The sequence below is a fragment of the Cnephaeus nilssonii genome, assembly GCF_951640355.1.
Source record: "Cnephaeus nilssonii genome assembly, chromosome: 9".
NCBI classification, from domain to species: Eukaryota; Metazoa; Chordata; class Mammalia; order Chiroptera; family Vespertilionidae; genus Cnephaeus; species Cnephaeus nilssonii.
In genome coordinates, this window is record NC_137080.1 from 63,585,142 (window position 1) to 63,608,535 (window position 23,394).

At 43.1% G+C, this 23,394-nt stretch overlaps 1 protein-coding gene across 2 annotated transcripts in view; it reads right to left on the minus strand.

Annotated features, from left to right (window-relative positions):
- The window catches only part of KCNQ5 (potassium voltage-gated channel subfamily Q member 5), a 514,470-nt gene that overhangs the window by 85,765 nt on the left and 405,311 nt on the right, over window positions 1-23,394 (minus strand). Inside the window, exon 6 of one of the 2 annotated variants that reach the window (XM_079780852.1) lies at window positions 5,179-5,289. The exons of the other annotated variant lie outside the window; for it this stretch is intronic. Coding sequence (XP_079636978.1) covers window positions 5,179-5,289 — 111 coding nt within the window. The remainder of the gene's footprint in view (window positions 1-5,178; window positions 5,290-23,394) is intronic. 2 annotated transcript variants of the gene reach the window in all.

The window sequence follows — 23,394 nt, forward strand, 5'->3', positions numbered from 1 at the left end:
CATCACTGCTTTCAAGTCTGTGCATTTTACTTGCTAGCTATAAATTATTAGCTTTTTATTAAACTTCAAGGAGTCTAACCCTTTGGTAAGAGATGGGTATCAGATAAACGCTAAGTCAGTATTCACCACAGATAAGGAATGGTTGTTTTTCTTTTCTTTATTTCTTTAAAGAAGCTCAAAGATGGTATCGGCTGCTTGGGAGGTGGTGGGTTTCTCTTCTTTAGGAGGTGGTAAGTCTCAGTGGGATGAAACTTGGCTAAGATATGTTTGGACTCTAGATAACCTTGAACCTTCCTTCTTATCTTGAGAAGCCACAATTCTGAGTACATCTGTGACAATAACCAGATAATAAGAAATGTGATTATAGTGGTCCCCCCAGTTATTCATGGGGATATGTTCCAAGACCCCCAGTAGATACCTAAAACCACAGATAGTACCGAAGCCTATATGTACTATGTTTTTCCCTATTCACACATACCTACGATAAAGTTTAATTTATAAATTAGGCACAGTAAGAGATTAACAGCAACAGTAATAAAATAAAACAATTGTAACGATATACTGTAACCTAAGTTATGTGAGTGTGGTCTTTCACTCTCTGTCTGATAACTGGTTTGATAACAGAGATGACTAAGTGACTAATGGGTGGGATAGGGTTTACAGCATGGATATGCTGGACAAAGTCCCAGGCGGGACGAAGCACGAGGACAGGAGATTTCATTACACTACTCAGAACGGCATGCAATTTAAAACTTATGACTTGTTTATTTCTGGAATTTTCCATTTAATGTTTTCCAATCAAGATTGACCATTGGTAACTGAAACCACAGAAAGTGAAACCTCAGATAAGGGGGGACTACTGCATGTTTAAAATAGAGTTACATAATACTATTAATGAGCAATGATCAACTCTATTATTAGCTAGGGTAAATGACTGTCATAAAATTAGAAATTACGTCATAGGTTCTGTTTTCCATTTCTTTTTCAGAGACTGTCTCTTGCTAAGATCTTCATCTCATACCTCTTGTGAATGCACAAACTAAACTTGATAAAAACTGGGACTGTAGAGTCTTGTTTTTAGATTTAAACATTTCCCTTCATTTTAGAGGTTATAAAAATGGTCCTCCATTTTCAAATCCAGATGAACTACACTATTCCTAACTCTTATTTTTTTTCTGCTATTTAAGATCATTTAGGAAAGATTTATTTTCCTTTTGATGTCAATTTTCATGAATCATAAACATGTAAGAGAATAGGAAGCATTAGAATTTATAGCTCATATTTATACTATGTATTATGTGTAAACCACTCATTTGCAGCCTAATTATGATTTTGTAGATATTTCATTAATAGCAATAGCTACCATTTTGGAGCACTTCGTATGGGGGTATGAAGTTCAGAGTTAAATCCCTCTTGAAAAATGAAGACAGGCCCTACAAATCACAGACTTAGCATTTGCCAAACAAACTAAAATGTGCTAAAAATCTTATTGGCATTGCTTAGAAACATCAATAGTAAACGTTTCCTCCCATCTTTTGCGCCAGACTGTACATTACAACTATTATTAAACCAGGTCTGCTGATCATCTCATGATGGCTCCATTCCAGTCTTCTTCTGCATTTCTGAGGATACAGCAGAGTGAACCTAACTGGAAGTGTGCTAAAATAAAGTCTATTATGTATATATATTAATGTAAGTTTACATATATATTCACTTGTAACTTACACACACACACACACACACACACACACACACATATATATATATATATATATATATATATATATATATATATATATAAAATTTGTGTGCCATCCCTTCAACTATTGACACCAACAAATACAACTTCTTAGAAATTGAGTTTTGTTTTAATTCATTTTCTCATATCACATAACTTACATTTTTAGGTTTTGAGTTTTAGTTTTATGCCAAGAGTTGATACATATACTGAGCGGCAAGAAAACATGTTTTGGTAGACATTTAAAATATTTATCCCTGTTATCTTCCAGATTAAATGAGCCCAATTTTGTACCCCACACAGGGTGAACAGACTAGACTGAAAGCCGCTCCTCGAAGGAGGGAAGGGCGCGCCCTGAAGGGTAGGAAGCCCTGTCCCTCAGGATGATACTGAAGCTGGGGCTGCCTGCAAGCGCGTTAGCCCCGGAAGGCAGTGGGCCTCAGGGAAAGTACCCTCCCAGAGGAGCTTGGAGAGGCTGACCTGCACGCCTCTGTGATGTGCAGGAGAGTCCTTCAGCTTTGAGGGGAAGATGGGAAAAGGCTCTTCTCTTTCTTTGTCCTCAGGTTTCCTGGGTGGGAGAAACCTCAAACAGTGGTGGCCCATAATCCACCTCTAGCTTTCATAGCAAAATGCCCATGCACTATCCTAAATCAGACAACACGTCGGCCAGTGGGTTCACAGACATAGTGGCAATTCCAGTCACCTTGGCTTTTTTAAGGTATATATGAACAATGTAGTCTTTCATTCAATATATAAGGGCCTGGCTGGTGTGGTTCAGTGGTTGAGAATTGACCAATGCACCAAGAGGTCACCGGTTGGAATCACCGGTTGGATTCCGGTCAGGGCACATGCCCGGGTTTTGGGCTTGATCCACAGTAGGGAGTGTGCAGGAGACAGCTGATCAATGTTGATGTTTCTCTTTCATCATTGATGTTTTTATCTCTCTCTCCCTTTCCCTTCTTTCCTCTCTAAATTCAATAAAAACATATAAAAAATATAAGAACTCTGCACCTGATGTGAGGTTGCAGTAAAAAGAACCATGGTAAAGTTTACTCTTCTTGGCATTGTTAGGGAATGCTTTGTTCTGTACAAGCAAGTTTTTATATTTCCAACATATATTGATTTAATTGGCATAAATGAAAATTATAATCACTTTATTGGGAAGCATTTCCAAGAATGATTATTTAGTCTCTGATCTTGAACTGAGCAGAGAGACATAGTTCAGAGTTTCATGTTGGGGACCTGCTACCTCTCTGCCCGTTGCAACCAGCTCCTGGAGGTGTGGTGACTCTGACACTAAGTGGGGCCAGGTCTTTACACATTTGGAACACTTACGTCTGCTTGCTTCCTACAGATTTTCTATTCTTTCCCTTGTTAGTCTTTCACCATCTCTTCCTGTTTGTTCTATCAGCCTATTTTACATTTGCTGTTTATAATCTTCAAGGAATTGTGAAACTATCAAGTTTTCCTCTAAGTTAAGAAAAGTTTATGCATAGGTCTTAAGAGACTTGCTGATGAGGACAGCACATATACTGTTATTGCTTCTAACAGCCCAGAAGTTGCCTTCTTCCCTGTTTGTAGGTTTTCACTGGATCAGAGTTGTTACACATGTGGCCTCAGGTTAAGTATAAACACAAAAGCAGCAGGTATTTTGTGCCATTATTTTGGGGAAAAAGCCCAAGACTGCATTTTATTTACAGGTTTTTCCTGTAGGAAATCTGATTATTGAGCAAATTGCTGCTCTGTTCTAAACTGTTGAGGTAAACAGGTAAGTTGATTCTGGATAAGTCAGATGCTGTTTTTACTCTCCTTGATTTTTTTTTTCATTTCACAACAGGAAACATACATCTGGATTCATATAGAAAAAATTTTTTTTTATGACAAGCACTGGACTGACATTATCACAAAATTTTGTCTTCACAAAATTTCTCAGGGTATAATAATTCTTTCTCTATTATATAGATGAATAAATGTACCCAAGGTTACTGTTATGGGCTGAATGGCTTCCCTCCAAAATTCATATGTTGGGATCCTAATCCCTGCTACTTCAGACGCTGACCCTATTTGGAGACAAGGTCTTTCCAGAGGTAATTAGGTTACAATTAGGTCATTGGGTTGGTTCCTTATTCAATAAGACGGAGTTCTGAAAAGATTGGGACACAGATGTAGAGAGAAAGACAATGTGAAGACTCAGGGAGAAGATGGCCATCTACAAACCAAGGAAAGAGGCCAGCATGCTTCTCTCCTGGCCCTCACAAAGAACCAACACTGCCATCTTCTTGATTCTGGACTTCTAGCCTCCAGAACTCTGAGACAATGCATTTCTGCTGATTAAACCACCCAGTCTGTGATACTTTCTTACAGCAGCCCTAGAGAACTATAACAGTCACATAGGTAGTTCGTGACAAAACTAGAATTCAAAATGAGGTCTCCTGCTCAAGCTTCTGCATGGTCTTTCAGTCCCTTCTCTGTGATCCTGTGTGGTCTGCGCAGAACCAGCTGGTCGATCTGGAGTTGGCAGTGGCCATGGGAAGGACGAGCCCCTCTGCACTTGTTCACAGGCATAGAAGGAGCCCATGAGCTCAAGGCCATGGTGCTGAAAATCCCCACTCGCCTGGCTTCCCTTGGAGGGGTGCCCTGGGCTCTGCTAGGCAGAGACTGTGACGAGTCAGCTCGTGTCTGGAGCGAGACCGGGGCTATTTTTCCTTAAGCATGACTGCTGCCACTCCTTTAAAAACGCCTTTTTGTTGGCTCCGTCCCCCCCATGAGGGATGGCATGAAAAAAGTGAGAGCGTTTGGGTGGAGGCAGATTGTAATAGCTTGACCAATTTCCTTTAAGGAAATAAGAAGAGACACAATGATCAGAACGACAAGCTTCATCCATTAAGGAGAAAATAATCAGAAACTTGGGAGAAGATAAATGTGTTCTCCATTCTGATAAGATGCAGAAACGGCTCATTACGAAAAATCAATGATGATGACACAAAGAATAAATCATCTGATATAATGAAAACCCTTTAAGGTCATATGATTTTCACAAAAATGGACTGGGAGAAGTAAATAGTCCACTGTGCACATCTTCCTCTTCAGTAGCACACAGTACAAACCAAATTGGAACCACCGGTTTAAAAAGAAATCTTGCGGTCTTTACAAATATTCTAAATGTATTAGTAGCATGTCGACTGAGAGGTGATGCTTTTTGAATTGTTATTTGGTCATAAAGACCTAGCTGGTATAAAACTCCCAGGTTAAGTGTCTCCAAGAGAAGACTATATTTTATACATTGTCCACATGGAGATAGGTGGAAAACTCAACATTATATCAGAAAAAAATATAGTTGTATATGATATAGATATGTTCCTGGGCATATCAATTTGTGAAAGCTCATACTAATAAACCTCTAAGAATTTAAACTGCTTTATTTTTGCGAAGATACTCACGGCAGGAAGTGCAAAGAAAGAAATGCCAAGGAGCGCAAAGCCTGCAGAAAGCAATCTTCCCAGCCAAGTTAGGGGAGTTTTGTCTCCATAGCCAATCGTTGTCAATGTAATCTAAAAACAAAATAAATAGAACGTGCAGCTTAAGTACGTGAGAGGAAAGTCAGGACCTATGAACAAGAGGCAAAGTGACGTTTCCACTAAATCAGTATTCAACAAGTCTTGTTGGCTCATTTTATTACTGTGCTTTAATTTTCCATGACGCATAACAGAACATCTCTTTGTTTAAGATAGGGAATAACCTACATACTTGTTCCTACTTTATAACACAGTTTTCCATCTTTTCTAAGTGCATTCAAAGAAAGGTTATTTAAGTGAGTGGATAACCATCAGTGATACAGAAATGATAGCACTGTGGATTTAGGATTAAATCAGTACACAAAACAGTAATTTATGTTAATTATGGCTGTTCATTTATTACCTTGGCAGACATTTCCTAAAAGTCTGGTGCGTGCAAGGTACATGTTAGGATTTGTAGTGGAACAAAAACAAGAGGTACATAGTTCTTGTCCTGAGGTATTTATGGCATAAGAGGGGAGACATGTCACACACAAATCATTAAAACAAAAAAGCTAGGCAGGTATTATTATGGATGCACAGTTAATCTGCCATGGGAATTCAGAGAATAGATGATTACCAGCTTGGGTGGTTGAGAGATGTCATTATACCTTGGCTTTGAAGAAGGAGATTATATATATATATTAGAGACCTGGTACACGAAATTTGTGCACGGGGTGGGGGGTGGGGAGGGATCCCTCAGCTTGGCCTGCACCCTCTACAATCTGGGACATTTCTCTCGCAATCTGGGACCACTGGCTCCTAACCGCTCACCTGCCTGCCTGCCTGATTGCCCCTAACCACTCTGCCTGCCTGCCTGATCACCCCTAACTGCTCTCCCCTGCTGCCTGATTGCCCCTAACCACCTCTGCCTCAGCCCCCGTCACCGTGGCTTTGACCAGAAGGATGACCGGAAGATGTCCAGTTGACCCAGTCTAATTAGCATATTACCCTTTTATTAGTATAGATTAGTTAGGTCAGACAGCCATAACAAAGTATCATAAATTTGTATGGCTTAAACAACAGAAATGTATTTTTCTCACAGTTCTGGAGGCTGGAATTTGGAGTCAGGGTACCAGCATAGCATCATCCCATACACCTGAAAGTGGTGGATTGATTGTCAGTCAGGGCACATGCCCAGGTTGCAGATTCAATACCCAGTCCAGTGAGTGCAGGAAACAACAGAACAATGTTTCTCCCTCTCTTCCTTCTTATGAGATCAATTAAAACGAATGATAAATAAATAATGTTCTCTAAGTATGGTTTTAACAGGAAAGACATTAGTGATCTATGAAGTGAAAAACTCATTATAACACATATATACAGCATGACCCCATTTAAAAAAAATATTTATTGATTTCAGAGGAAGGGAGAAGGAGAGATAGATAGAAACATCAATGATGAGAATCATTGATCAGCTGCCTCTTGCATGCCCCTACTGAGGAGCAAGCCCAAAATTTGACCAGGAATCATATCATGACCTCCTGGTTCATAGATCGATGCTCAACCACTGAGCCCCACCAGCCAGGCCCCATTTTTATCAATACCAGGCATAGGAGGTACATTGGCAAGATCTCACTCCTAGACAAAAGTCTGAAATTGCCCAAACTCCTTTGCAGCTAGGTTTCTGGATATGAATTCATTTCTGCTGATTGGATGCGCTTGCACAATATTTTGAAGGCAGAAGTGGGACAGAGGCATCTTCCCCCAGTTTGGGCTGTTTGCTGATGGTGACCATGTTTGCAGAGATGTGGAGGTTTTCTGCCGTGGAATCCAGGCTGTGCACAGGCAGCTGTGGCAGAGGCAGTGCCCAGTGACCTGTTTTATGGGAGCTGGAGGGCACTTGCGGGGGCAGCAGTTTTCGGATCCCCAGGTCACAGCTGTGCTAGAGTGTCCTAGAATTCAGTTGTGGCTGCGGGGCAGCTCCTCCCGCTGGCCAGGGAGTCTTTCCTGGGGGCTCAGCCTAATACCCACTCCTCCAGCTTTCTGATGATTTCCCAAGCACCAATTCCCTGTGCTAAATTCTTTCCTGCCTAAAATAGCAAATATCTAAAAAACATTTTGGATCCTCTACTTTCAACGAAAACAATGCTGCACAGGGTCAGGTCTGGGAAGTGGGTGAGGTGTTGTGGAAGGCTCCCTTCTTTGAGTCTCAGCTTCCTCTTCTGTAGAACAGAGACCAAAGATTATTATCTGTTCTCTAGAGGTCTGATGTACAAAGATTCATGCAAGAATGGGCCTTCCTTCCCCTGGCTGCCGGCACCACCTTTGCTCTGGCCTGGAGCCGCCTTTCTGCCTTTGGTCCGGCCCGGAGCCGCCTTTCCGCCTTCCCATGCTGCCCAGAGGCCCAGAGCAGCTGGGGTGGTGCGGAACGCCTGTGTCGTTGCTATGGCAACGACGCAGGTGTCCCGCCCCGCCCCCAGCCGCTCAAGCCTGTGTACGCAAATTAACCCACCATCTTTGTTGGGTTAATTTGCATACTCACTCCCGATTGGCTGGTGGGAGTTGCGAAGGTACAGTCAATGTGCATCTTTCTCTTTTATTAGTGTAGATAGTTACTGAAGACTGTGGCAGCTATGTTTCCCGAAGATGGCCACAACATTTCCTAGCCCTCCTGTGGCCTTGCCACTTTCCGCCACATCCTCTCTCTTGAAGTGGGGCTGACCTCTGAATTCCTAAGCCAAGGCCAAAAAGGCGTGGGGCTGCAGGCCCACCCACCCCACCAGGGTTTTCAGCTCTGGCCCCACCCACACCACTTGGGACTCTGTCTGGCACAAGGCCTTGCCCTACTGGCTCGCTCCCGTCTGCAGCCCAGCACCTTGCTGCACATCATGGCTCGCCTGCTGGTGTTGCTGGGCCCAGTGGGTGGGGTAAGAGCCCATGTCGGGCCTTGCACCTCCTGGCTCCTGTGTGCCACTGTCCCCTGCGCCCTGTGGCCCCTATTCCTGCCGCTGTTCCGACCCAGGCCAGATGCCCAGGTGCTGTGTGCGGCCTGTGGGGACTGCTGTGGCCACCAGGAAAGCCTCTCCACCCCATCTCCAACTCCAGTGCCCTGATCCCAGGTCCACTTCTGCCAAAGGAGAGCTTTGCCCTTACAGCTGCCGAGACTGAGACCGAGCAACTCCAAGGTCCCCGGACCCCAAATTTCTGCCAGCCAAGGTGGTTGGCCGGCTGGCCTCCCCCCCTCCGCCCCGATCGGGGTGTTGGGGGCGATCCGGCCCAGAGCAGGCCGGTTCGCTGGCTGCAGTGGGTGTCATAGTGACTGGTCGTTAGGTTTTTATGGTCGTGACGGCTTTATATATATATATGTACACACACACACACACACACACACACACACATACACACATGTATATATTGGTTTTAGAGAGAGAGGAAGGGAGAGGGAGAAAGGGAGAAACATGATGTGAGAGAGACATCAATGTGCTGCCTCCTGCACATCCCCTACTGGGGATTGAGCCAGAAACCCGGGCAGGTGACCTGACTGGGAATCGAACCAGTGACATTTTGGTGCATGGGATGACATTCAATCAACTTAGCCACACTAGCCAGGTCAGGAGTAATATTTTGAGAGAGGCAGAAGAGATAAAGAGGGTGAGCTGGGTGAGGGTGACCAGCTGCACAGCAGTGAGAAGAAATAGGGTTGGTTCTGGACAGCATAAGTTGTTCAATTGTTCAGGTGGGTCTGAGGAGGATTAGTGAAAGGGGAGATTAACCAGATCAGGGAGTGCCTCTGAAAAACAATAATTAGATCATGTCTCTTCCATGGTCAACTGCCCAGAGGCTTCCCATGTCCCTTAGAACAGTCCCAGCTCCTCTCCAGGGCCTATGCGTTCTGCAAGATCTGGCAGAATGAAGGGTAAGGGGACTGGAACAGTGGCAGTGGGACTCTATGGGAGTGGAGGATGAAGAGATGTGTTTAGGAAGTTCAATAGGAATACATATATTGACTGCCTGGGATGAAGGGGAAGACTAAGTGAACAAGGACGTGACAATTTCAAGGGGGAGATGGTTGCACCATAAATAAAAATATAATAACGAGGAAGAGAAAGCTTTGGAGCAAAGGTGAAGAGTTTGGTTTTGCAAGAAAGAGTTTTAAAATGTCAGTGCGATGCTGATCTAGAAATGTCGAGCAAGAAATTGAGATCGAAAGCTTGAGTCTTGAGAGAGAGAGAGATTATTGGGGTTGGCATGAGATTTGGGTTTTGGATTCAGGCACAGGGTGATTGTTGAAGTTCTGTGAATAAAGGAGATTGCAAAGAATTCAAAGAAGGGGCCCAAAGACACCTCAGGAAACACAGACATTTAAGGGAAAGTAAAATCAAAGAAGATTTTTTTTTTTTTAAAAAACAAGAGAACTAAAAGTGAGTAATAGAAATGTAAACTTAATGGAGAAGAGAGTTTCACAAAGGACCAGGTGATCCCTGATGTCACAGGCTCATAGATAACAAGGAGAATGAGGACTGAGAAAGATATTGATACAAAGATAGTCACTAGTGATTCTTAAGTAAGTGGTTGCTGTGGTCACGTCATCTTACCTGGGCTTTGAGGGAGGGTTAATATTTTTAGAGGCAGAAACAATAGAGGGAGGTAAACTTCATGATGCCAGACCTTTCAGAAACATTCCATTCAGCTGACCACCCCTTCCTAGACTCTCTCTCCTCTCCTCACTTCTGTGGTTTTCCCTTTATATCTTTGGTGGCTCCTCTTATGTGGCTCCCCCTAATTTAGTCAACCCTTGAATTTTGGATTCTTGAGGTTTGTTTCTGAGTCTTTTACTGTTTTTTAAAATTATATTTTCCTCTAACTTTCCTTTCTCTTCCATTTCTCCCTCCCCCATTCCCAGGTAATCTTAAATGCTCTCATGGATTTAAATACTATGTTAATGCTGAACACAGCAAATTTATACTTCCAGGCCAGACCACTCTTCTGAGCTCCAGGTTCACATATCTGCACTTGATTTTTTTCTATTTGGACGTTGTACAGTCATTTAAACTTAGCATGTCTAAAATAACTCTTGTTTCTTTCCAACTTACTACTCTCCCAATGTTTCCCCTCCCATCCTAATTCAGAGCACCACCATTTACCCAGTTGCTCATGTCAGGAGCCTCAGAGTCATCCTAATTGCTCCTTCCCTCACTCCTCTTACTGATGATGTCAGCAAGACCCATTGTTTCTTTCTCCCAAAGATATTGCATACTCATGCCCTTCACTCTGTCTTCACAGCCACCATGGTAGAGCAGGCTGCTACTGCAGCCTCTTAATTGCTCTCTCAGTCTTTGCTCTTGCCTCTCTCCAGTTCCTTCTCCACACACCTGCAAGGGGTATCATTTCCTTGTTGTTTTCTAGAAATCCTTCAATGGCTACGTATTGAATTCAGAATAAATTCTAAGATCCTAACTATGGCCTACATGATCAGGTCTCTGCCTACCTCCCCAAGAACATCCTGATTTCACCCTTGCTTACTACCCTTTTAATCACAGTGTTCTTTCAGATGCTCAAACAGGCCAGTGTATTTCTGCCTCAGGGCCTTTGCACATCCTGTTCATCTCAGTTTCAGATCCTTGTTTCTTAACAGCACTTGTCATTAGTGGTAGTTCACTGTATTTTTCTTTGGTGGAAGGGCTCTTATTTCCTTTACTAGGAGGAGGAACCCTGTCTTTACTCTGTTATCTCCCTAATATCTAACATAATGCTTGCCACAAAGTAGAAGGAGCTCAGTGAATATTTAGTAAATCAATGAAGAATCCTTTCAAGAATATTGGTGACAAATGGAGGGAGGGCGAGCACTCCCTGAAATCCCTGACTTGAGGAGAGGCTTTCCAGGATGTATGTGCACTTGTCTGCAGAGAGGAGAGACTGAAGGGGGAAGGGGTGATGGCTTTATGTTGGGGTAAGGTACCAAAGAGGTAGAGGAAAAAGAATCAAGGGTACTGTTGGAAGGATTAGCCTAGGCCAGTGATGGGCAACCTTTTGAGCTTGGTGTGTCAAACTTCACCAAAAAACTGAGCATAACTCGGGTAGTGTGTCACTTTGAGGAAAAAACATTATTTCGCAAATGTTTCATCCTTGGCATGCGGCCGCCTCAGCGGCCTCGTGTCATCAGAAATGGCTACGCGTGTCAGTGCTGACACGCGTGTCATAGGTTCGCCATCACTGGCCTAGGCAGTGTGAAAAGACACCGATTACACGCTGGGGAGGAAATGTGGATGGACACAGTGGGAGTGGAGGGCAGGACTGGGAAGGTTCTAGTCAGTTCCCTTCAATTCTAGTGAAGGAGACGACTGGATTACCTGTGGGGAGGAAAAGGCTTGTAACAGAGGAAAAGACTTGGGCTGTGAGGGTGTGGGAGGGGTCAAGTACAAACCAACCAGAAGCAGAGGGACTTTGCCATCCAAGGTTGAAGAGAGGGACTTTGTAGCGGAACCCAGTGACCAATTAATAAAATGCCACTCACAATATCAGTAGGGGACTCTCAAAGGGATTCCTTGGGTTTGCAGAAAAAAATATCTGGCTCAATTTTATTACAGGTTCCCAATCTTAAATCTATGGAAAAGATCTTAATCTACTGCACTTTTTCTACAAAATACCTTAATCCCTTTACAGCCATTTATTAATTGTAATAAACCGAAGGAGAAATTTCATTCTGGTCACAGCAATAATGTCACATTTCACGGTTTGCTTTACATTCTCATAATACATGCGAATTGTTCCCCTGGGCCCTGTGCTGAGAGAGTGGGTTTTAAGCCACTGCCTCTGGCTGGGAAGAATGACACGTGGCCACGTGATGACGTGCTCAGTGTTGCTTTCCGAGTGGAGGAATGCCTGCTCTCTCATTCCCAGAGGGTGGCCCTCAGTCTTACAGGGTGGTTTGTGGGGGAGAAGAGTGTTGTGAACTCTGAGAGCAGCACCCTGGAGTCCCTCTGGGGGCAGCAAAGACTCTGCCCACCTTCTCTGCACTCTGGTTCAGATTTCTGGATGATCACGTCTCATCACGTGCAGGAGGCTGGGATGACCAGCAGCTTGGCCACAGCAACTTCCTCCACTCCGATTTCAAAGTCACTCCGATTTCAACGTCTCTCGGGTGTTGCTTGGTTGAAAACACAGGGCCTTTGATTGCCAGGCTAGGTTTGAGAAGGATCTGCCAACCGAGTGGCAGTTTGTCCCTCTCTCTGAGCCAGGGAGGGGGCCGGTGGGGGTTTCCTGGACCCATCATTTCACTTCGTGTGGCTAAAGGGGGACCACTGAGCTTTCTGATGTGAACAGAGAGACATCAGCAGACATGAAATTAGGACATTTCTAAGATAAACGTAAAAAAAAAAAAGATGTGAGGCTTCTCAATAAATTCACGCTGGCCCGTCGTCTCCATCTAGCTGTTGACGCGCTAAGGCCGTGGTCGGCAAACTGCGGCTCGCGAGCCACATGCGGCTCTTTGGCCCCTTTGAGTGTGGCTCTTCCACAAAATACCACGGCCTGGGCGAGTCTATTTTGAAGAAGTGGCGTTAGAAGAAGTTTAATTTTAAAAAATTTGGCTCTCAAAAGAAATTTCAATCCTTGTCCTGTTGATGTTTGGCTCTGTTGACTGATGAGTTTGCCGACCACTGTGAGTCTAAGGCAATGCCTGGCTGCATTCGGTAAAACCATCCTCAGATGAGGCTTGCATAGGTGTTCACTGATTTTCTGGACTTTCAGGTCAAGCTGTCCTTGAAGTACAAGCGCGTCTCCTTGGAACAGTACAACGACATTATGTTTCTTGTCTTAGCACTTGGAAGGCTCTGCTAATGGTGATGGGCGGGCCCTCTGCCCGTGGACTGGAAGCAGAAGCCCTTTTGGGGCTTATTCTCCTACCTGATGCTGAACAATAGACCCAGGTCTGTCTCCCAGAAACCTTGTGAACCGTCAGTGGCTGGGCCCAGTAAGGACCCCTTTCCCGTGGATCTAGTTAGAGGAAGGTGGGCCTGCACAGGACCCCGAAGGCACCAGCTCTTCAGGGGGCTCCTGGAGCAGCAGCTTGTTTCAAGGGAAACTTGAGAGGCCGTGTACGTGAACTTCAGGGGATTGCAGAAAATCACACCTGGAGGAAACCCACTATATTGGGCATATTTCCATTTTTGATCTTCCAAAGTTTATAAGAATTACGCTAGCTAACATGTGCTGGATAGATTACATTTTAAAGATTTATTTCTGTATTTATTTATGCACTTGTTATTGATTCCTACTCACTGACATTTTGTTTTCTTTGCCAGCCATTTATTTAGCATAGGTTTGCCGGGGGAATTGTAATAAATTCACTAGCCAATGCCACACAGGATAATGTTTCTTAATAAGCTAAACAAAGAAATAACATACTCCAAACAAACGACAGATTAATCACATTATTGTTCCAGGCAAGGGGAGATGAGAGAAATAAATTCCAAATTTTAATAGTGGTATATCTTTTTATACACTGCTCATTGACATTTGTTGTTGTTGCTAATCCTCACAGGAGGATATATTTTCCATTGATTTTTAGAGAGAGTGGAAGAGAGAGGGAAGGAGGGGGGTAGAGAGAGAGACTGACTCATGGATTGGCTCCCCCATTTGCCCCAACCAGGGCTGGGGATTGGACCTGCAACCCAGGTACGGCCCTTGACCTGGAATTGAACCTGCAACCCTTTGGCGGGCAGGCCGGCGCTCTAACCACTGAGCGGCCAGGGCTGCTCATTGACTTTTGACCATGGTGCTTACAGTATCATTAAAAATGGTCATGAAATGTTGAATTTACTTTTAAAAATTAGAAGGTACATTTAAAACATTTCCAGTATCTTCTTAGTGCAGTTTTAGTCAGAGTGATACTTCAAGTGAGAAGATGCCATTCACTAACCACCCTTATGGCCTGAGGTGAGGCTGGCAGATGTGTCCTCAGGCTGTGCCTGACGGGACAGCTGGGGGCCCGAGAGGAAGCGCACGTCAGCCCCGGCTCCCTTCCGTCAGCCTCAGGAAGGCTGGCAGGCCGTGCTGCTCCCCCAGGTGGACCATTTACGTGAAGGTGACTTGGCAGGTGGGAAGAGCTCAGATAAATGTTTGCCCTCATATTCCATATGCTCAACTGCAGTCACCCAGGCGAGAAAGGATATTTTCTGAAAAATCTGTGGGTTGCAAATATTGGCATGAAGGTGTATTTGCATTAGCAAAGCCTGAGGTGCATTGGGAGTACTTAGTGTGTTTAGCAATCAAGAATTCTTCCTTAGGAATAACAATGCTAAATAAATGCAAATTCTGATTTTTAAAAGTGGGATGGCATGGGCTATGGTCAGATTATAATTTAGACATCAGTTAAGCTAGTTGTTTTTTTTTTAAATAGCAGAATTAATTCCAGACCAGGAGTTATAAATCCTTTCTTCTTTCCTTCAAGCAACAAATCAACAAAAATTTATTGGTCTGATTTGGAAGATACAATTAAGAATACTAGCTTATAGCTAATGTGAGCAAGTTAAGGATATACTAGTTGTAGATTTCCATAGCACAGTATAATTTCTCCACAAGGGGGTCTTTAAGGGAGGATGATTATTATTGGCAGTTTGTCATCCATTTTTTCCTCTCCTCTCCCCTCCCCTTCCCTCCCCTCCCCTCCCTACCCCCTCTCGCCTCCGTCTCCCCTCTTCTCCTCTCCTCCCCTCTTCTCATTTCCTGGGGCCACCTCCTGAGCACCTGGTTTCAGGTAGTGGGTACACAGAACCTGTGCAGTTAACTTTGAAATTTGGTCACCTCTAAATAGTAGATTGGAAAGGTTTTAAATCTTTAAACATCAGAAACTCCTGTGGTGGTGGCATCATATAATTTGGGTCCTGCTGCGGCAGATAGCTCAGGGTATTAGCATTCTATATTTCCTACCAGGCTTGTGGTCAGATATGTAATAACAGGAGTGACTAACATTTGTCTAGTGCTCAATAAAGCACATTTACATGCCCCGATCTTATTTAACACACACAGTAACTTCATGTTTGGGTAACATTATAATAGCCATTTTATGGAGATATTAAATGATTGCTTAGTATCACACCTTCACTAAATCATAATGATGGTGCTGGAACCCAGGTATCCTGACTATTACTTTGTCATTTTCTATATAGCATGTGCTTAATAGTTATGGAATCATACTGAGCAAAAGTGTCCAGAGCCATGTGTGAGATGACATTAAAAAGGAACAGAGTTCTTAGGAAAGACTTCTCCAAAGAGGCTTCATACCAACGTACTTCATTCATGCACTAGAGGCCCGGTGCATGAAATTCGTGCATGGGTGGTGGTGGTGGTGGTGTCTCTCAGCCCAGCCTGCACCCTTTCCAATCTGGGGCCCCTTGAGGGATGTCTGACTGCCCGGGATTGGGCCTAAATGGGCAGTCAGACATCCCTCTCACAATCCAGGACTGCTGGCTCCCAACTGCTCGCCTGCCTGCCTTCCTGATTGGCCCTAACCACTTCTGCCTGCCAGCTTGATCACCCCCTAACCACTCCCTGCCAGCCTGATTGATGTCTAACTGCTCCCCTGCCAGCCTGTTTGCCCCCAACTTCTCTCCTCTGCCAGCCTGGTCACTCCTAACTGCCTCCCCTGCAGGCTTGATCGCCCCCAACTGCCCTCCCTTGCAGGCCTGGTCCCTCCCAACTTCCCTCCCCTGCTGGCCATCTTGTGGTGGCCATCTTGTGTCCACATGGGGGCAGCCATCTTCTGTGTTGGAGTGATGGTCAATCTGCATATTACTCTTTTATTAGATAGGATAGAGGCCTGGTGCATGGTTTACCCTGAAGGATGTCCTGGATCAGGGTGGGGGTTCCCTTGGGGCGTGCGGTGGCCTGGGCGAGGGGCCTGTGGTGGTTTGCAGCCTGGCCACGCCCCCCAGCCACCCAAGCAAAGGCCCTGGTATCTGGGATTTATTTATCTTCTACAATTGAAACTTTGTAGCCTGGAGCAGAGCCAAGCCTTCTGCTTGCTCCATGGCTGCAGCCATTTCTGTTGGAATTTATTTATCTTCTATAATTGAAACTTTGTAGCCTTAAGCGGAGGCCTGGGCTGGCCAGGATGTGCGGAAAGCTTGGCTTCCTCCATCGCCGGGGAAACCCAAGCCTCCCTCCTGCTCTCTGTGGCTGCAGCCATCTTGGTTGGGTTAATTTGCATACTCACTCCTGATTGGCTTATGGGCGTGGTTTGTGGGCATGGCTTGTGGGTTTAGGGGAGTGATGGTTAATTTGCATATTACTCTTTTATTAGACAGGATGCCATTAGGTGGGCATGGGACTTGCTGATGCTCCTAACAGCCAGGGTGCTTTGGTGGGTAATGGCTGGGGTATGTGTGTTTTAGTATTTACTTGGTGGTTAGCAATATTCTTGAATAGTTAGAACTGGCATGTTGATTATCTCACAGCCAAGTAAGGCTTTGATACCACTAGGTAATGCATTGGTGGTAAGAAACTTTTGTTAACTTTTATTTAATGTAACAGCACTGAGTCAGAAAACAACAGCTTATAAAAGTTGCAGAAAACACTTTGTCCTGGGAAACCCAATGTAAGGAGGGTTGATTCTCAGAATTATAACTGGTTTTAACAAGGGCAAAGGTATTTTTGTTTATTCCACAAATCTGTACCATTTCTTATTCTTAGGTTTTGTAGGTGGTAGGACCTGTTGAGTACACAGTATACTATATTATACACAGAGCCTTCCATATTGTTTGCTTTGAGACAGATTGTTACGATATTCAGCATGAATTCTAGGACTAACTCTAGCTGATATAGAATTCTTCTATGTGCCTAAAGTAATAATTTCAAGGTGGAGGTTATATTCAGATGCTACTCAAGAGTATATTTATACTATCTGCTACTGTACTTACTTTATTAAAAAAAAAACCCCACCCCAAACACTATCTTCATCACAGAAATAGCAGTAAATAGAAAGAGGACCAGCTGGTCTTTACCAGGTTATTATGAGAAAAAATTACTTCAGGAAAACCTGATCGTAAGTTATTTCAGAACAAATCTAAAGCAAATCAAAAGGAGAAAAATAGTAATAGGAAAAAAGATAATAATAAAAAATAGCTGCAATAAGAACTGTTCTAAATTTATTTCAGAATAAATCTACAGTAACTAAAGAGAAAGAAAATAACAGGAAATAACATTAAATGGAGCTCTGCCCAGCAATCAGAAGATCCTTCTTCCAGAAGCTGGCGCTGTCTCAGCCTCTAGACTTACCTCACTCACTCCTCCTCCACTTCCTTTGTCATCAACACCCTTTAGTTGCCACTTCAGAACCCAGAACATCTTTTCGTCTCAACCCCCAATTCCCAAGCTTCTTTTCTTAAGCTCTGGGTCCACCATGAAGCATATAGCTTTGTTTGTTACTTTGGTTATAAAGGCGCTAACATCCAGGACAGCAACGTCTACATCAACAGTAGCCACCATTTTTGACTGGGCACTTGCTGTGCTGTTAGTACTGGGCTCTTTTTTATTGGTTATCCCACTTACTCAATGAGCTAATAAGTACCATTATTCACTAGCACAGAACTGTTTCCAGAGAACAAACTTCTTTGAATTGCTCTTGGCTTTAAGCAGTGCTGATCACGCCACTGTATTCCTCCAAATGTGGCTCTTGGAAATAGCCCTCAGCATCTTCTTAATGAAAGAAGTTTAGTAGTTCATATTTAGAATTCACTGGGATACTGTTACCTTGGGCCACAAATTGCATTTTGATACTTAATGTTGATACTTTGGGCTTTTTTAATAAAGGAAATTTCCTTTTTTTTTTTTTTTTTCACCAAGCCTAGAAACACTTAGAAACACTCCATTCAGGATGCTTAATTTCCCTATTTATTCTGGATTCTTCCATAGTTAGCAAGGTGTCTGTTATGTGCAACACGGACAATTTTAACTAAAAAGTATCCAATCCATATGTCTTGTCCTTAATGTCTTGATTAACACATAATGTAAAGTATAGTATTCTAAATTTATTTTTATCTTACACTGAAGATGTACATATTCTTATAATGAATAGAAATAATAAGTCCACTGTTTGCTTATTATTTTAGGCTTTAGACAATTTAATTAATGAGTCAGCTAATATCAACAAACTCACTGTGAACCAAAAAGGCCATTTTACTCCTAGAAACTTAATGTCTTAGAAGATTTTTATTCTTATATTCAAGACTAGATTCTTTTCTTGAAAAAAAAAAAAAAAAGAGAGAGAGACATAATTCAGCCATTCAAGAAGCCTATTAAGTACGGGTTAAACTTCAGTCATAGTAGCACTATTGAAATTGAAATTGATGAAAATATGTTGCTCCCCCCACCCTCCCCAAAGTCACAGATATGATCTTTGAAAATCTACTGCTCAGATTATTCTGGCAAAAGAAACAAGCTGTTGACTAAGTGAGAGATATAGTAAGAGTTTCCCACACACTACTTAACACAACAATTCCTATTTATGTAATGAAAGCCTAAGTGACAGTTAGGGTGGAACAACCAGAAAGACTGGTCACTATGATGCACACTGACCACAAGGGGGCAGACGCTCAATGCAGGAGCTGTCCCCTAGTGGTCAGTGCGCTCCCACAGGGCGAGCGCCGCTCAGCCAGAAGCTGAGCTCACGGCTGGTGAGTGCAGTGGCGGTGGCAAGAGCCTCTTCTGCCTCCACGGCAGCACTAAGGAGCAGTGAGCAGGCAGACAGTAAGGAGCAAGGTCCTGGACTGCAAGAGGGTGCAGGCCGGGCTGAGGGACACCCCCTCCCAGTGCACGGATTTTGTGCACCAGGCCTCTCGTTAGTAATAAGCGGGAGAAAGGAAGACCAATGGAAAAAGGAGACAGAGCTGCAAGGCTGAACTCCCCAACTAGGGCATCCCAATGGGAAGAGGAGCACCCGAGTGCATTGCGAGTTTAAATAGTCAGAATTATCAAAGAGAAGCAAACACTAAACTTAAATTCAAGTCATTGCTTTGAAGTCTGGGTTTATAAATTCTCTTCCCCTCATTAACTAGAAAAGTCTTTTGTTTTCTCAGTTTACACAATTTTTCCCACCATGAGTCATAGATTTTCATTTGCTCTCTACATACAGGGGTGGGCTAAAGTAGGTTTACAGTTGTGAGCGTATGAAACAGAGTTTATTCTTGTATTAGTTATTTATTAATTATTGTATTATTTTCCATACCAACACCTGTAAACCTATTTTTGCCCACCCCTGAATAAGAAGTGTTTGAAGAATGTCAGACGACTTCTCTCTCTTGGGGTTTCTATTTTCCTCTTTTCTAAATGACCATTATTGCTGGTGGGGGTGGGAGGAAGTGGTGTTGGAAAGCAAATTATTACAACAATGGAATGCTTTGTTATCAATGGTGCGATCTTGTAGACATTTACTCTGATAATTTAAAATAATATTAATCTATAGGTAAATACATTTTTGATTCTTACTCATTTTATTGCTGCTATACAATCAACAAACATACCAAGTTCTGCTTAATATAAGCCCTGACAAATTTCCTTTGTCCTTGACAAAAGTTCTGGTTCCTGCTGATGTGGTTTTGGGGAACAATGCAACAGCTGGTAACAAACCTATGCTCCACAAAGTTAAAACAAACAACTTGCCAATGTTTTAATCACAGTTTAAGAAAATGATTTATTTTTATTTTGGCAACAATCTAGCCAAAGTTATAAGAGAACTTAACGTTGTTGGACCATAGAGATGGGGAGACTCTTTAAATAAACTATTATAAATGCTGTATATTTTCACATAACACTCTGTTGGAATGTCTTAAGGAATAAAAGAAAAAGGATATAGTTTATGAATTGCATAAAGCACTTCTTTATCCTGTGACATTCTTATTAATGGAACATGTTTCAATGGCTATTTTTAAATTTTATTTTATTCATTTATTTATTTTTCCTTTTAGGCAGTACATTTATTAAATGCATATCAATATCAACATATTTGCAAACATTGAATTTGATCATCTTTTTCTGACTCAGATCTAGTTAATGTCAATAGTTTCATAGAAGAAGGGCCTTGGGAGTTAGTGTTGCCCTGGCCATTACTAGTTATAAAATATAAGGCAATAAGTCGCGTTGGCCTTACATTCCTCAATAGGCGATAAGATTATGTGACCTCTAAGGCCTCTTCTAGTCAATGACTGTTTTTTAAATTCTTTACAATGCAGGGAAATTTTGCTTCAGTGGAAAACTATGCATTGTTTAGAGTACCCCTTCCAGGTTATTGAGTGATGATTTTATGGGGCTCTGTACCTTTCATGGCCTTTGAGTTACTTTACAGCTTTGCAGATTGTAGATAATTGGTAGCAATGCAAAATAATTCTTGTCTATAGACATGGGAAATACATTCTGTCTAGTGGTAGTTTAATTGACTTCCCTCTCACACTGTTCAAAGAAGCCAGTTTTGCCTTTATCTGTACATGTATTTAAGAGGACATACAGATGGCCAATAGACATAAGAAAAAAAATGCTTAATGTCACTAATCATCAGACAGATGCAAATTAAAACCACAATGAGATATCACCTCACACCTGCCAGAATGGTTCCCGCCAATAAATCAACAAACAACAAGTGCTGGCAAGGATGTGGAGAAAAGAGCACTCTGGTGCCCTGTTGGTGGGAATGCACAGTGGTGCAGCCACTGTGGGAAACAGTAGGGAGGTTCCTCAAAAAATTAAACATGGAACTGCCTTTTGATCCAGGAATCCCACTCTAGGGATCTATGCTAAGAATCCTGAAACACCAATCCTAAAGAATATATGCACCTCCATGTTCACAGCAGCGTTATTTACAATGGCCAAGACCTAGAAACAACCCAAGTGCCCATCAGCAGATGAGTGAATAAAAAAGCTGTGACACAGATACACAATGGGATACTAGGCAGCTGTAAAAAAGAAGGAACGCTTACCTTTTGTGACAGCATGTCCCAGGTGAGGGACTGGAGGAGAGAAGCGGAAGGGAGCAGCCAAAGCACACATATTCATAACCCATAGATGCAGACAACAGTGTGGTGATGGCCAGAGGGAAGGGGTGGTGGGTGCCGGGTGGAAGTGGGTAAGGGGGAAAATGGGGACATCTGCAATAGTGTCAACAATAAAAATAATTTTAAAAATTTAAAATTTGTATTGAATTTATTAGGCTAACATTGGTTAACAAAATTACATAGATTTCAGGTGTACAATACTGTAATATATCATCTGTATGCTATATTATGTGTTCACCATCCCAAGTTAAGAATCCTTCCATCACCATTTGTCCCTCCTTTCCCCTCTTCTACCTCCCTCCAACCCCTTTCCCTCTGGTCATCACCATACTGTTGTCTGCGTATAACTTTTGCTTTGTTTCGTTTATCCCTTTGACAGGGTCAGAAACAGAATGTTGGGGAACCAGCTAGAATTGTAAGAAATATTAACCATGCTCTGTTAACCGCGATTGTTTTATTCTGATTAAAGAAGGCACATTCTAACCTGGCTGGCAGTTACACACATGGGACATGGGAGCTCACCTAAAAATGTAGCCCATCCTCCCCATGTGGAGCTGCCTGTTATCCTGGGAGGATGAACAACTTTGCTGCAGAAACCAGAATCGACAGCTCTTTGAAGACCCCTCAGCCCTTGCATATCACTAAGCCCTTTGAAGACCCCTGCCCTCTTGCATCCCTTTGAAGATCCCCAGCTCTCTACTTACCTGTTAACCACCCATTTGGCATACCCTCTGATCACTTCCCCATGTAATCTTTTGTCCTTTTACCCAATATAAGCAGCTGGCAGCAAGGACCCACTGATTGTCCCGTTACACCTGCACCTTTTTCACCCAGTCCCCTAAATCCCTCCCCTCTGACAGCAATTAGTCTGTTCTCTGTATCTAGGAGTCTGTTTCTATTTTGTTTGTTAGTTTATTTTGTTCATTAGATTCCACATATCTATATATATAAAAGTCTAAGTGACTGTTACGACAGAACAACAAGAATGACTGGTCACTATGACGTGCACTGTCCCCTGATGGTCAGTGCACTCCCACAGCCAACCTCCCCCAGATGGCCAACCTCTCGCAGTCCCTCCCCTCAGCCGGCCAGGCCCCGGGCTGGGACAGAGAACCGGGGGTGTGTGGTGGTGGACACAGCCCCTTTCCCAGGGGTGCTGAGGGCCAGCTCCCTCCTCAGGGCTGGTGGCCACCTCCCGTGCCCCATCCCTCCCCCCGGCCAGCAGGCCCTGGTTGGCCTACCACCTGCCCACCGCTGTGGCAGTGCAGCAGTGAGGGAAGGAGGGGGGTGAGGGGTGAAGGTGGGGAACTGCATGGTGGCAAGGCACCAACAATGGCAGCGTTGGCATCAGTGTCTGTTCCTTCTGCGCCCAATCCAGTGACCATCACCTCCTCTCTGACTGGGCCCTGATTGGCCTGGTCCCAATTGGCCCTGATTGCCGGGCCTAGGGACCCCACATGTGCACAAATTTTGTGCACTGGGCCTCTAGTAATTAAAATCATATTGTACTTGTCTTTCTCTGACGGGCTTATTTCACTTAGCTTAATGCCCTCCAGGTCCCTCCATGCTGTCACAAAAGGTAAGATTTCTTTATTATGGCTGCATCGTATTCCATTGTGTAAATGTACCACAGCTTTTTGCACCTTCATTCCTGATCTTGATGTGTTTCTGTTCTTTAGGTAGTCCTTCGAACTGCTTGTGACATCTTCCTGGTGCCATCATTAATACTTACTTAAATGATTTAAAAAATCAGCTAAAATATTTAGCAACATGTTTATTTTCTTTCTGTACAAAGGTCATGATTACTTTGACTTGTTTGGAAAACTAGCCTTTAGTTAAAATATAAAGGGAAAGTAGGTTTTTGAATGGAAAGTTTTGAAATTAGGTGTTTATAATCTCTGATCTCACAGATGGTTACCAATCTTCTCTTTTTCACTTTTTGTGCCATAATTTCACCTTTCTAACTTTTGTTCAGCTACCATTCCTTTATTTTTTACATCATTTTGATGAATGACAAACCAATGTAGCACTTGGTAATTTAAATCTGTGCTCCATAAAGCTAAAACAAACAAATGAGCCTATCAACATTTTAATCACAGTTAAAAATGATATGCTT